General features: G+C 42.9%; 1 protein-coding gene across 5 annotated transcripts in view; it reads right to left on the bottom strand.

Moving 5' to 3' along the window:
- Positions 1–3,352: 3,352 nt before the first annotated feature.
- KLKB1 (kallikrein B1) overlaps positions 3,353–15,081 on the bottom strand; it is a 34,064-nt gene continuing 22,335 nt past the window's right edge. For 2 of the 5 annotated variants that reach the window (XM_053216318.1, XM_015080383.3), the window contains 9 exons: positions 14,003–14,162; positions 12,665–12,774; positions 12,364–12,526; positions 12,152–12,264; positions 11,819–11,987; positions 7,667–7,842; positions 6,626–6,721; positions 4,647–4,786; positions 3,353–4,059 (listed from right to left, as the gene is read on the bottom strand). In XM_053216318.1, the coding sequence (XP_053072293.1) occupies positions 3,880–4,059; positions 4,647–4,786; positions 6,626–6,721; positions 7,667–7,842; positions 11,819–11,987; positions 12,152–12,264; positions 12,364–12,526; positions 12,665–12,774; positions 14,003–14,162 (1,307 nt within the window). In that variant the 3' untranslated portion in view covers positions 3,353–3,879. The remainder of the gene's footprint in view (positions 4,060–4,646; positions 4,787–6,625; positions 6,722–7,666; positions 7,843–11,818; positions 11,988–12,151; positions 12,265–12,363; positions 12,527–12,664; positions 12,775–14,002; positions 14,163–15,081) is intronic. The other 3 variants (XM_053216319.1, XM_015080385.3, XM_053216320.1) reach the window with 3 other exon arrangements.

The following is a 15,081-nucleotide window of genomic DNA, read 5'->3' as shown; positions in this document are numbered from 1 at the left end:
TTATCTGAACCGTTTCTGAAAGTGTGGAAGACCTAATGCCCAGTGGCCAAGTGCCTGTGAGGAGAGGTGACCCAGGATTAGGAACACTGGACACCGTTTTCCAAATTCTTATGGAAATGGAACTATGGAAAAAGAGAACTTACTGAAGGAGACAGTGAGAGAATAATTAGTGAAGTAATGTAGCTTTGAAGTTTAGCTCCATATAAACTAATTGGACACTTTTTGAAAAGAAGAGAGAAGACAGCGTTGTGTCCCATGGGGCAGAAAATTAAGGGGGATTTGGGCTCAGAAGAGGCGTTTACCCAGAGTGCTAAGGACTACGGTGGCATTCTATCAGGAAGGCGGTTCTTCAGCCATTTTTATTTCATCTGTTGCCAAGATTGGGTGACCTGTCTTGGCAGAAAGAGTCCTTAGTTGCTTTCTTGAGTTTCCCACTTAAACTGAATTACATTCCAGTTACACAAAAAGTGCATATTTATGACACACTGCTTTCTATGAAGCTCAAACACAGAAGGGCAATTTTATGCCAAGGCAGGTTTTCACGGAAAACCGATATGTGGAGTTATATAAGGTCCTTACATCCCTGTATTGTTTACTCCATGAAACCCCATCTCTATCCTAAAGCTTCAATGAAAAGACCATAGTGATAACCTTCCAACCCTATTCAGAGAAACAGAAAGACTCTAATGAGAGCAATACTTCATTGGGAAACCAAATAACAGCATCCCAAGTTGGGTTTAGCTAGTTAGTGAAATCTCTAAAGCTTTTGAAATGATATAAAAATTCCAAACTATCTTTGTCCATCCAGGTAAAAGTGGAATAAGGGTCTTACTTGCATAGAAATTCTTTGAGATTAAATAGACCTTCCTTTCAAACTAACAGAAAGTATTCTAAAGACTTCTTTCAACTAATGCCGTTGCAGTCTAGAATTTTAATGTCAACTACTTTTATCTTAAAGGCAAAGCCCCCCCCCATAACCCAAATAAAATGCTTTTGAAGGCTAATGGAAATGGGGAATTACTAGACAAAATCTTAGGAAGAATCCAGAACTTAGTCTGCAGAGACCCAAGTGCAAGTCAGAACTTAGCAGCATTGGTGACCTACAATCCCGTCTGGGACAAAGAAAACCACACAGATGCACTGCAGTGGAGACCCCTCTTCTCAGTCATGGCCACAGTCAGCTTCCTCTCGGAGCTCCTCTCTCTCCCATCAAGATTTGCTCTGAAAGAAGGCATAGCTTCCCACGTCCAACAGCCCCATTCTTGCTGTCCCTGAAATATCCCCTTTTCATTATAACGTATCAATGCTGACCTTCGATGGGAGTTTCTCGACCCTGCCATTATCGATATCTGGACCAGATAATTCTCTGTCACAAGGGGCTGTCCTGTGCCCTGGCTTCTATCCACTGGATGTCTGTAGCACCCCCTTGCCCAGGTGTGACAACCAAAAATGTCTCTAAACGTTGCCACATGTCCCCTGAGCGGGGATTGTCTCCAGGTGAGACACTGCTTTAGAGGATAATGAAAATAATGAATGGTGGTTATAATTGCTCCCGTGACCCTTTATGAGGCACCCTGATAGGGGCTGGAGACCCAATCTGGGATCTATGAATGCCACGTGCAGTCTGGCTCTGTCCTCGCCAGTGGCCTTGAGTTCATCTGTTCACCTCCTCAAGCCTCCGCTGCCTCCTCTTTAGAATAAAGATGCATTTATTCATTAGACATTTACTGAAAGCCCATTTATATGCTATATGAATGAAAGACAGCCTCCTTCAAATTCGTTCATGATTTGGTGAGGAAACAGTAGTCAACAATAACTAAAAGTTGCAAACTTAAGTTAGAGGTTTTGCACACCTTGGGGAGAACGAGACAGATGCCGGAGGCGTGGGCTGACCTCGGATGAGGCGTGTGCCTGTGCTGTGTGTTCCACGCGTGCAAATGCTGGAGTAACAGGGACCATTCCAGTACCTCTGGCTCCGATCAGCAACTTTTAATACAATCATCACACCCCAGGGGAAGTCCACATTTCAAAACCCTCTTCCCGGTTTTGCCGAAATGAGGTCATCCCCTGACCAGTGGTTGCCCAGCAAGCATTCCAAAGTCCTATTCAAACACCCGTTAGAATTAATCCTAAAAGCCAGAGATGGAAGATTCTGGTAGCAAGCCACTTATTTTTCCTTTTAAAGATAAAATGACACCCACACAGAGCGAGGACCACTGTGTTTATTGCACGCCAAAGTAAACGTTGAAGCTGTCTTTATTTTTAATTGTTTCGTGGAACCCAGCCAGCCTTGACAACGTCTAGAACATTTACTTCCGGAGTCAGCACTTCCCTATCGGAGGCGGTTGTGAGGAAGGCGCACCTCATGGTTTTCCTCCAGCCCTTCTACTACTTAACGTGTCTTTCGGTGGGGAGGGAAAAAATATTTTTAGAAACTTCACTTTTCCGTCTTTCTACTTGTTTTGCACAATAGTTTGTAAATGGGCAGCTCTCTGTAACTGTGAAGTCAGTGTAACTGACTTGGATCCCAGCTACCTGGTGCCGGCTGTGGTCATCGCCGGCACGGCTGGAATTTGGGTCTCATACGGACTTAGGTCACATTTTTCCCAGGGTGACTCCCTGCTACCGTGAATTTACGAGACTGGATTTACGAAACGCTGCATACCTCATGCGTCTTGAATTACCACCGCAGAGCCCCATAGCCACGGACACCCCCCACCCAGCCCCGAACAGCAGATTCCTTGCCCTATTGGAAGGCTATGTGATATGCGTGTTATAGGAGCTGCAGGCCTGCGAGTCTCTCCTGCACACCCAGTGTGTCAGTGCCAGGTAACAAGGTAAGAGGCCCAGATGAAAAGGTGCGCTATTCATGATCTCATGGTTTGCGAGTTCGAGCCCCGCGTCAGGCTCCACGCTGATGTGCGGAGTCTGCTTGGGATTCTCTCGCTCTCTGCCCCTCCCCTGCTCACTCTCTCCAGGTCTCTCTCAAAATAAGTAAATAAACATTAAAAAAAAAGAAAAAGAAAAAGAAGAGATGCACTGTTATTCTCCCAGGTTCAGAAAACTCTTTCTTAGAAAAGTGAGTCTTATACAGGTTCCTTCCCTTCCACTTGGCAGAACAAAATGCAAGCTTGCTGGAACTTCACCCCAAGGGAGGCGACCAGTGGTAGGTTCCAATGACCATGCAGGTGGGGAAGAGAGTAGAAGTTTCTGTCTCTAAGATATACTGTGATCCAGAGGAGGCAGTAAGACAAGAGTGATGCCAGCACAAGCACTGTGCTAGAATCTGGAGTCCCTTCCCTTCCCTTCTGTTTCACAGTCAAAAGAAAATACTGCATTTATTTATTTATTTTAACATTTATTTATTTTTGACAGAGACAGAATGCGAGTGGGTTAGGGGCGGAGAGAGAGGGAGACCCAGAATCCAAAGTGGGCTCCAGGCTCTAAGCCGTCAGCACAGAGCCCGACGCGGGGCTCGAACCCACGAGCTGTGAGATCATGACCTGAGCCGAAGTCGGACCTGAGCTCAACCGACGGAGCCACCCAGGCGCCCCAGAAGAAAGCACTTTAAAATCACATTCTTTTGCCATTTTATGGCACAACAAATAATCACGGAAATGTTCATTTGTTATCTCCCAGTACTCGCGTTATGACTGAATGCCGAACGCCTACTGGTGCAAGACCTTGTCCTCAGCAGCTGCGTATACATTGTCCCTTTTTACCCTCAGGACAAGGACACGAGGTAGATACCACTCTCCATGATTTTGCACATGAGGACCCCACGGCTCAGGACTTGAAGTGAACCTAGGATGTAAAAGCGTAGGCTACAAACTGGGCTCTCTCCCACCTCCAGAAAGCTTCGTCACGCCCGTGACTTCATCAGAGACTGGTGAGCCCATCACCGACCTGCGTTTTCTCTAAAATCCAGTCCACATACTCAGCGACTTTGGTGTAGACACCCGGTTGTTCTCTGCGGCCACAGCCTTCACCCCAACTGGTGATACCGACTAAATGCCATATTCCATTGTGTTTACAAACTAAGGGACCGCCTGAATCGCCCTGTGGCACAGCGGGTGGAAAAATAAAATCACAGAAAAGTATGACAGACGTGCCTTTAAAATTCTCTAGTCACACTGCACGCACCCCACACATACGGTTTCTTATACTTTTGTCGTATGTTCCTCATTGGCTGCTGATGGGATGAAAATGATTTAATTCAGTAGCGTATGGGTGCATTTTCCGTTTTTTCCAACAAGGAAATGTTGACATCATGATCTCAATGTCAAATACATCTAATGCTCTATATGTTAGTACAGTTGTTATATGTACAACTGTGCTCCTTAAACATAGTGTATATATATATATATATACACACACACTATATTAATTTATATTATATATATTATATATTATTATATATTTATATGATAAAAATATAAATATATATAAATAAAAAATATAAATATATGTAAATAAATATAATAAAAATGATATACATTCATTAAAGGTTATTTATGAAGTTGCCAGGTTATGTGGCTCAGAATTTTTTAAGAAAAATATAATGAAACATACTATGAGAAATGTATTTTGGAGCTAATTTTCTCAAGCAGGTTACTGTGTGTTCTTTGCGCAATCAAATGTATTACCTTACAGGCATCTTTGCCTCCTTCTTTATAGCCAGCACAGATCATCTGTTTGGTTACTTCATAATCTCTATATTTTTTCTGGCATTCTTCACTTGATACCAAAGGAATATTTGCCTTTTGTAGGATATTTTGGATTTTGCCTAGAAGGTCACCAATATGTAACTTCAGAAGGAAGAAATAAGATAAATAGGAAACATACTAACATCTTAAAGCAGATCAGAATAATAAGCTTTTCGTTCAGGTCATTTCTTTGGATTACAAACAGTAGGGTGAGAAGTAGCGTTAATCACAAAAACAGTGAGTAACAGAGAAGGAAAATTGAGAAACAGAGAGAGAGAGAGAGAGAGCGCGCACGCCATGTTTTGGCCTCTGACATGTAATATTAGGACAACCCTTCCATATCCTCTGTCATCTCATCTCAGTCGATGTCTCTCAGAAATTCCCTCTTATCTCCTCCAACCCAAAGGCTGTAAGTTCTTACCTCTCGGTTTTTGTTTTATATATTCAACATGATCATTCTAAAATATATCGTTTCGGGGGGAGGGGATCACCAGACCTCTGACAGCAGAGGAGTATTTTGCTCTTTGAGTAAGTCCAAGTATTTTCCACGAAGAACAATTTATTGAAAAATAATTAAATTTCCACCACTCTCCAGGTTCTCCTTGAGCGTACACTGGGAGCCTTCCTTGTTTAGTTAAGGTTACTTTTACAATTTCTTCCTGTCTTCAGGCACTTATCAAAAATTGGAAAAATTTGAATTCATTGAGTAAAGGAGTAAGTCAGGAAAGAAGGAAAGAGCATGACAAGCTTAAATAGGTAAAGAATGCTGCAAATATTACTCCCTATAGTGTCTATCAGGAACATAGTTTTGGAAAGGGAGAATAGTCTGTTTCCTGGAAAATTCAAGGCCAGTTGAAATACACCAACAACCCATGAACAGGGGCTCTTAAACGGGGTTGCACCGAAAGAAGTCACTTGTTCTATTAACTTGCATCGGAGAATACATCTTTACTTTCACCGATATCCAACTGCAGTCTAACTCCTTTCAATTAGGAAGGCAAGCCCCAAGCAAGGGAGCGTTAGCAGAATCTACGACCTTGCCATCAATAGAGAGGCCAGATATTTGCATGTCACGGTCGCGATATTTGCACATTACAGTTGTGGCAGATAACGGTAAATATCACTTGTGCTCATTACAATTTCTAAATTACGGCAGTTACCTGAACAACTTGCTATTTCATATATTAACAAAGAAACTCATGCATTACTATAGCACATCCTCTGAGAAGTATTTTGAGAGCTCATTTGCAATTTCACTGCTGTCCTTCGTGTTTCTGTGTGTTTTAAGTATTTAAAAGTGGTTCATGGGCTACCTCAGATTGCAAGAAGGATGTATTTAAAAAACAAAAACAAAAACAAAAAAAACCCAACAAGATTGACAGCCTGTCAGAGAGATGGTTTGCCTGCCTGTGCTCCAGGTCCTTAACATCAAGGCACAGAGAGATGGGAACACTATTAATACTGAGGACAGGATGGGCTTGAGCAGTCTTGTTAGCCCTGTATGGGACCAGTCCTTTTATGAAGTCCCACAAGTGATCTTTATTATAAAGTAAGATGCTTAAAAGGTTGCCTGATACATTTCCCCAGACCCAAACAAAAATATAGCTCAAAAATCACCGAGTGGGGTGCCTGGGTGGCTCAGTCGGTTAAGCATCCGACCTCAGCTCAGGTCATGAACTAATGGTTCATGGATTCGAGCCCCACACAGGGCTCTCTGCTGACAGCTCGGAGCCTGGAGCCTGCTTTGGATTCTGTGTCTCCCTCTCTCTCTGCCCCTCCCCTGCTCATGCTCTGTCTCTCTCTCTCTCCTTCAAAAATAAATAAAAACATTAAAAAAATTTTTTTAAAAATCACTGAGTAAATATTTGAGGCGAGAGAAGACTTCTCATAAGAACAGCATTTAAAATGTCACGCCGTACCTTTTTCTTTTGTGAAGCCCCATCCAGTCACCCAACAATTAGTATACATTGTGTTTGTATCATCTTTGGAAGGCAGGCATATTGGTTTTTGGAATTCTGAAAGGTAAGTTTTCAATTAGAGTTTGGTTAAATAAAGGTATGGATATTGACTTTAAAAATACACACCTTCCTCTTCCTGGATTCTCTTTCTACAGGGCAGCACCAAGGAAAATGACCCTTTTGCTTTTTGCTCAGTTGCTAAGGGCAACGATTCAAGAAACTTTCTCATCTCCCGAGTCATTTTCCCATGACGTGTTTGGTGTCACATCTTCTGGATTCAATCTTAAACCTCAGAACACAAGTTTCTGCCAAAAGCGTTAGAGGTTCTCGCGTTTGATCCTGTGGGTGATACTTTGCAGAGTGATAATGGAGAATCTCCAGGCACGATTTTAAGCGCGTTAAGGTATTAACTGACAATTTTTATGACAAACCAATGGGTCATTATCACGCTCATTTTACAGATGAGGAGATTTGAGGTGCAAAGAGGTGAGAGCAACTTGCCCGAGGTCACGGGATCGTTACTGGGCGCAGTGGGCATTCACCAACCGTGGACACTATTCCTCCAAAGGCCACACCTCCAACCATCACACTACCGGCTTCCCAGAACCTCCTTCTGTGCACATTCGACCTGGGAATTAGGATCTAGCCCCGTCTGCCTTCCTGTATTCCTAATATGCCCCAGGCAGTGGTAATTCCGCTACTTGTGCCAAAGCGAGCCAGGCTTCCCAAATGGCCATTTCCGATGTTGCATTATTTCAATAACGGATCGGTGGTTGTTCCTCCCTGAAGAAGCCAATTGATGTTTCTTGACCCTTAAGTAGAAGCTATTTATCCAGATCACAGATGTTCCCTTCCTTGGCAATTCTCACCTTTCCTCCAGCCCCACCCACCAGGAAATAAAGACAATCTGTCCGCATTCTGCCCTCTCATTCAAACGGGTGTGAAAATGTAAACCGCTGAACTCAGATGTCTAGCTTCTCCTCGATCGAATACGCCGCGTACCTGTGTAATTCAAAGGAGGCTCAAGTCTTATCAAGGCAAGATCATCACCACTGTCTGACATTTTGTAATTTGGGTGAATAATCATCTCCTTTATTCGTGAGAAAGGCGTTTCTGTTGTTATCTCGGACAGATTAAAAATGCCACTGTAAACACGCCAAACGTCCTGCAGGGGAAGCCTGGGAGAAAGAAGGAAATACCTATTTGACCCCAGAAAGACTGGCCTCTGATATTGGTCCTTTTTCCTGTCGCTTCACCTTTCAAAAAAAAAAAAAACGGGGAAGAAAATACTACCTACGGGTTATCTTTACTCACCTAATTTCGCTTCCTGGCAATGTGCCATCCCCACCAGCAGCGGTACGGAAACTCTGAAGATTTTAGTTAAAAACACTGAGAATGGACATTTCTGTAGTTATTCCATGCTTACTGTAGGTCAAGATAGAAGAATGTTGCTGTCCCAGTTCTGAGAGAAACTGGTTGGGAGAGACTCACAGGTGATTGTGGGAAAATCCTGCTCAGTTCACCAAACCTGAAAGCAGTTGCTTCCATGAAATCCAGAATCCTCAAGAGGTCAGACCTGTGTTACACAAGCCCCCCTACCCCGGCCGCCCCCGCCGTTGGGCAAATTAGGGAGGCTTCAGTGTTATTTAAAATGTATCTATCTAGGGGCGCCTGGGTGGCTCAGTCGGTTAAGCGTCCGACTTCGGCTCAGGTCACGATCTCGCGGTCCGTGAGCTCGAGCCCCGCATCGGGCTCTGGGCTGACGGCTCAGAGCCTGGAGCCTGTTTCAGATTCTGTGTCTCCCTCTCTCTGCCCCTCCCCTGCTTGTGCCCTCTCTCTGTCTCTCTCTCAAAATAAATGCACTTGAAAAATAATTATCTGTCTAGGTCTCTGGCTGCAGTAAGGCGAGTGGGAGCCCCAGGCATAGGGCTCAGAGTGGACCTCCAAGGTGGCTTAAGAAAACAGCAGACAAGCCGGCGGGCTTCCCCAAGGCCAAGCTGGAGAACAGAGGGACGCAGGAGAACACCTGCTCACCTGAGACCACGGAGCAGGAGAGGCGGAGTGAAATTTCCTGGAGGATTCCCCACCCCTGTCATCTTGGAGACACCTGACTTGGAGGACAGCCTCCTTCCAGGTGAACATGAGCGACAAGCTGCATTGTGAACCCACACCCGGAGCTGAGGCAACCAGCCTGTGGGGCTCTCAGGGGACCCCCCGCTCCTACAGCCAATCCTCCAGCTTGCCCTGGGCTGTCAGAGAAAATTACTTGTAAGATTAATGAAAATAAAGCACACCTTGGGGGCAGGGCCAAAGAAAAACCCCACAAAAATATAATAAAACATAAAAATAAATACAAAATATAAAATAGTAAATTAAAATAGATTTTGAGAAGTATGAACATTTAACTTAACTCTTTAAAATATAAGTATATACAAGGGCGCCTGGGTGGCTCAGTAGGTTGAGGACTGACGTCGGCTCAGGTCATGATCTCGCAGTCCGTGAGTTCAAGCCCCACGATGGGCTCTGTGCTGACAGTCCAGAGCCTACAGCCTTCTTCAGATTCTGTGTCTCCCTCTCTCTCTGCCCTCTCCCACTTGCGCTCTCTCTCTCTCTCTCTCAAACATAAAATAAACCTAAGAAAATAATAATAAATAAAATATGAGTATATACAAAGGAAGTCTAAAACTGTGATCAAAAGCTAAGTCTTATCTTGTGTAAAGATTGGGACATTCTTATCACCATGAAGTGAGAGATACAAGATATATTTGCATAAAACTCTAGAGGAAACCATGCAGATAGGGGCAAAGTGGTTTTCTTTCAATTAAATCAGTGTTTCCGTGGATATTATCTCTTATAAACTTAACAACACTGAGTCTTCAAGAAGGAAGGTTCTTTTTTTTATTATTGTTTTTAATGTTTATTTATTTTTGAGAGAGAGACAGACAGAATGTGAGGGGCTAGTGCCCAGAGAAAGAGGGAGACACAGAATTCAAAGCAGGCTCCAGGCTCCAAGCTGTCAGCACAGAGCCCCATGCAGGGCTTGAACTCACGAACCACGAAATCATGACCTGAGAGGAAGTTGGACACTTAACCAGCTGAGCTACCCAGGTGTCCCAAGAATGAAAGTTCTTAATGTAAAGTGCTACAGTCACTGTGGAAGACAGTATGGGGGTTCCTCAAAAATGAAAAAATAGAACTACCTTAAGATCCAACAATTCTGCTTCTGGTTATAGATTCAAAGAAAATGAAAATACTACTTTGAGAGATATCTGTACTCCCTTCATAACAGCATTATTTATAGTAGCCAAAACATGGAAACAACCTAAGTGTCCCTCAATGGACGAAAGCATAAAGAAAATGTGGCATAATATATGTACTATGTCTCCATATACACATACATATACATAAATGTATTATACATATGCATATAAGTGCACATACATATTTAGGCATGTGTCTGTGTGTGTATGTATACATATACTTATATATAGATATATGATGGAATATTATTCAGCCATAAAAAGAAGGAAATCCTGTAATTTGTAACAACATGGATGAGACTTGAGGGTATTATGTTAAATGAAATAAGTCCGAGAAAGACAAATGTTACATGTTTTCACTTGTATGTGGAATCTAAAAAACTGAACTCATAGATGCAGAGAACAGATTGGTGGTTTTCAGGACAGTGTCATGGCAGGAATGAGTGAAAGTGGCCAAAGGATACAGTCTTCCAGTTATAACACGAATGAAGTCTAGGGACCTAATGTACACCATGGTGATTAGAGTTAACAATACTTGAAATATTTGAAAGCTGCTAAGAGTGTGAATCGTAAAAGTTCTCACCACACACACACACACACACACACACACACATACACAAGTATTTCTGTGTGGTGATGGATGGATGGATGTGTCACCTAACCTTAATATGCTAATCATTTTGCAATACATGCATATGTGAAATCATTACATTGCACACCTTACATTTATACAAGGTTATGTATCAATTATATCTCAGCAAAGCTGGAAAAAAAAAAGACGAAAATTCCTGACCCCCAATTGCATGCATTTAGTAAAAAAGGGGACCTACCATTTCCCTTCTCAGGGTCTTTCCTTTCAGGTCAGTAGCCTTCCCCTTAGCAACGCCCATCCTCCGCTAACTGGGGGCCCATGCTGCTAATTGGCAACCATGAAGGAGCCTTGCTCTGCCCATCCCTGCCACTGACCCTTATTTCAGCAACTGTATCCTCAATCCTGATACGTGCAACCCGGGCCCTACCCTTTAGACAGGGGAAGAGGGAGAATTTTACGAAAACAAAACACTTTTTGAGAGAGATCAACTAGCTTTTATTTTAGAGCTGTTAGTATTTCTTGCTTATTCCTATGCTTTGTCCATTTTTACATTTCTTATTTAATTATAGCTTATTTTTAAAAAAAAAATTTATGTTCCAAGTATAGTACTTAGCATTTTAAGTATGTCACTTCATCTAACAACCTTGTGAATTAGATACTATTATTATTCATATTTCACAGATAGGAAAATAAAGCTAAGAGAGATTTACAAACCGCCCAGGGTCATTTGTACTTCTGGTAATTGTGAGAGCTGCCCTGTTCTAACTGCAAAGCCTAAGTGTTTTAAAACTTTAAAACCCTGCCACATGTACAATTTGCCCAATAAAGTAGAAAGGTTGCATCAGATTTTATTCTCTGAAATACAGAGGTTACAAACTATCGCATTTTTGTTTTCACTATTAATGTTATTTAGTGTATTTGTGAATCAGAGAGCTGAAAGTAAATCTCTACAGGCCTGAAAACAAAGTCTTTGAAGAATACATTTAGGGAGCGGTAGATGGAGGTAGCAGCAGACAGGGCATTTTTCGTTTTGCTTTAAAGCAGGAGTGACACCCCCCAGGAATGTCAGGCATTCCTGCAAAGAGGCCACACTGCATGCTGATGGCTCAGATCTTTCAGTGCTCAGACAGGCCCTACCTCGTTGTTCACCATTGTGAATACAAGCCCTCGCTTGAAATGTCTTTTATTCAAGAAGAATAAACTTCGATCAACAAACGGACATGATGATCTAGACCCTGAACTTAGAGTTTTCAAAACGAACAGGCAACATAAGACCGTGGATAGGACGCACCCAAAACTTACCCATCAAAGCAATGGGCGGCAGTTAGGACCCACTGGTGTCCGATGATTGACCCTCCACACAGGTGGCTCCGGGCTGTCAGCTTCACTTGCAGGCTAACTTGCCACGGCCATTCTCCCCAGGAGGAGTTGCTTCCTCCAACAATGCGTGTGTCTGTTTTTGCTGAGCAGACTGAAAAGAGAGTGTTAAAGTTAATGGTTGGAATTAGAGGTGAATCAGAGTTCTCTGGAGCCAAGGGAAACAAAGTACACAGTTCTATTGTTTAAGACTAAGCAAGCTATCAAAATAACACAGACAAGCCTTTACAGTTCCGTGAAAAAGTGAGGCTTACTCACCAGACCCGTCCCCACTTTTACACAGCCTCAAAGAATAACCAGAGCTCGCTCGTGTCCCGTACGTAATCCTAGTTGGGGACCCATCCAAAGATAATCGTAAGGAACACTTACACCTAGATAAAAGGATCGGTATAAAGATTAAACCTTCACAGAGGAGGATCATTCATGAAATTGGCTTGCCGACTGTCTGTGAAAAATGAATGTTCACTAACTTCTTTCTTCTACAGTCTTCTGGGAGTAAAGAATAAGTAAAAAACTGACAGCGAATCGTCTTAGTACAAGTCTCTTGGCAAACATTCACTCCTTCAACAAAGGTTACATTCAACTCTTCCCCTTCAAAAGCAACTCCTGAGTAAATTTTGGAATGGCAGGGCTCTGTGTGAATTAGAGACATAAAAAGGCATTAAATGAAAGCAGCAGTTAAGCCACATCTACACAAGTCGTTGGTACACTGAGGATTGTTTCGTTGCTATTACTTGTGAAAAGATCACTGTCATCATTGAATCACATTACCAGGCAAACGTTGCTTGCAGGTTAAAAGGCTGTATCCAGATATGGTGTTTTCCTGAGGAGTAGGGGAACTTGGTGTCCCGCTTTTGGAAGTCTTAAGAAAGCAAACGTTTCTATTAACAAAAAAAAAAAAAGCAAAAGACAGAGAAACAAAATTGCGTTAAAGGCAAACACCAAACAAAGCACCTCGCCTTTTGAAAAGCACCTCTGCAAAATTTATTCTTCTGAGAAACTCTTCTGTTTAAAAAAAAAAAACAAAACAGCTTTATGTTTTATTTATTTTTGAGAGAGAGAGTGAGAGAGCGAGATCAAGTGGGGGAGGGACAGAGAGAGAGGGAGACACAGAATCCAAAGCAGGGTCCAGGTTCTGAGCTGTCAGAACAGAGCCGGACTCAGGGCTCGAACCCATGAGCCGTGAGACCATGATCTGAGGTGAAGTCAGATGCTTAACTGAATGAGCCACCCAGGCGCCCCATAGGACTTTTTTAAGTCCAAGATTTTTGTGCTTTTGTTAATATCTTCAGTGTAGAACCTTGAAGCCTGAGTCTCATAAAATTTGAATTGAATAATGGAAAAAAGTAGGCAACATGATTATATTTCAATGTATTTAGTAATTTTTTAATGTTTTTATTTATTTTTGAGACAGAGAGAGACAGAGCATGAACGGGGGAGGGACAGAGAGAGAGGGAGACACAGAACTCAAAGCAAGCTCCAGGCTCTGAGCTGTCAGCACAGAGCCCGACGCAGGGCTCGAACTCACGGAGTGTGAGATCATGACCTGAGCTGAAGTCGGATGCTTAACTGACTGAGCCACCCAGGTGCCCTTTTTCTATGATTTTTAAAATGAGGGAACACAAAGGCCTTAATTGTCAATAGCCCGACATGGGACTCGAACCCCTGAACCGCCAGATCATAACCTGAGCCGAAGCTGGACACTTAACCAACTGAGTGACCCAGGTGCCCCCAAGTGTCTGACTTTTGGTTTTGAGTTGGTTTTGGCTCACGTCATGCTCTATTGTTCGTGAATTTGAGCCCCACGTCCGGCTCTGGGGAGCCTGCTCGGGATTCTCTATCTCCCAATCTCCTCTCTGCCCCTCCCCCACTTGCACACGCTCTCTCTCCGCCTCTCTCAAAAATAAACAAACATTAAAAAAAAAAAGAAAAAAGAAAAAAAAGAACATAGGTGGAAAAGTCAATGAAGTTCCTAACTAACCTGCACCTAGCGGAAAAGGGCTTGCTGCGGCTTCGAGCACTCTGCGCGAAATTCCCAGAAGTTCTCAAACACTCAAACTAGAAAATGACGGCGATGACCGGACGGTAGCAAACGTCGCACATTCTTACCTTTGCGGTTCCAGATGCCATGCCGTTGTGTGGAACGTAAAGAAGAGGCAGTTAGGATGATAGGTGCAAATGGTTTGGCATACAAAAGCATCCGGGGTAACGACTCTGGCAACGTCCACATCCCAGAAGGCGAGATGCTGGAAAATGTTCCTGCGGCAACCTGGGAACTCACAGAGGGAAGGCAGTCCTCAAACCGCACGATGCTCAGGTGACTGTACTTTGTCATCGTAACGAAAGGACATGATGACTGTTTGTTATTCATAACGCTAGACATCCTCGAGGGGGGAGAATGTCTGTTGAAATACCCTCAGACTCGTTGTTTGTCATTCGGAAGAAGGAAAAATTGGGCTAAATCCGATAAAAGATCGACTCCCATGTCAGAGAAATGAAACAGCTCAACCTGTGTGTCCAGCTCCAGGCCGACCAGTGCAAAATATTTAGGTTACTCAGCCTATCCTCACATTCTCTTTGTGGTACCTCGACCCTGAATTCCAGGCCTTAGGAGCAGAAGGTTTTGTGTGGTATTTTCCTGAGTATTATGAAAAAGATCTTAATAAAAAGCGTTTAACAAAAATATCAGGTGACCAAAAAATAAAAATAGGAGAAAACCCACCTTCATTATCCTTATGTAATCTTTTTTATTTTTTTAATGTTTATTTATTTTTGAGAGAGAGAGCGCAAGCAGGGGAGGGCAGAGAGAGAGGGAGACGCAGAATCTGAAGCAGGCTCCCAGCTCTGAACTGTCAGCACGAGCCCGATGTGGGGCTTGAACCCACAAGCTGCGAGATCATGACCTGAGCTGAAGTCCGGCGATTAACCGACTGAGCCACCCAGGTGCCCCAATATAATCTTAATTCGAAATTACGTTTTTATTTGTGTTCATATTATTTACTAAGTTTACTCAATTTGATAACATAAATGTTATTAAAATGATGGGAGCCTGAAGAATAATTATAGCATTTGCAGGAAGGACAAAAGGAGTCCCAGTTTAAATGAACATAGTTGTATTAAGAGAAAGTACCTCCCGTGACATAATACCTACATGTGGGCAGTCTAGGAAATGAGGCTTCAACTAATTA

The sequence above is a fragment of the Acinonyx jubatus genome, chromosome B1 (assembly GCF_027475565.1).
Source record: "Acinonyx jubatus isolate Ajub_Pintada_27869175 chromosome B1, VMU_Ajub_asm_v1.0, whole genome shotgun sequence".
NCBI classification, from domain to species: Eukaryota; Metazoa; Chordata; class Mammalia; order Carnivora; family Felidae; genus Acinonyx; species Acinonyx jubatus.
Note: the sequence above shows the minus strand (reverse complement) of the source record. Positions and strands in the feature narration are given on the sequence as shown.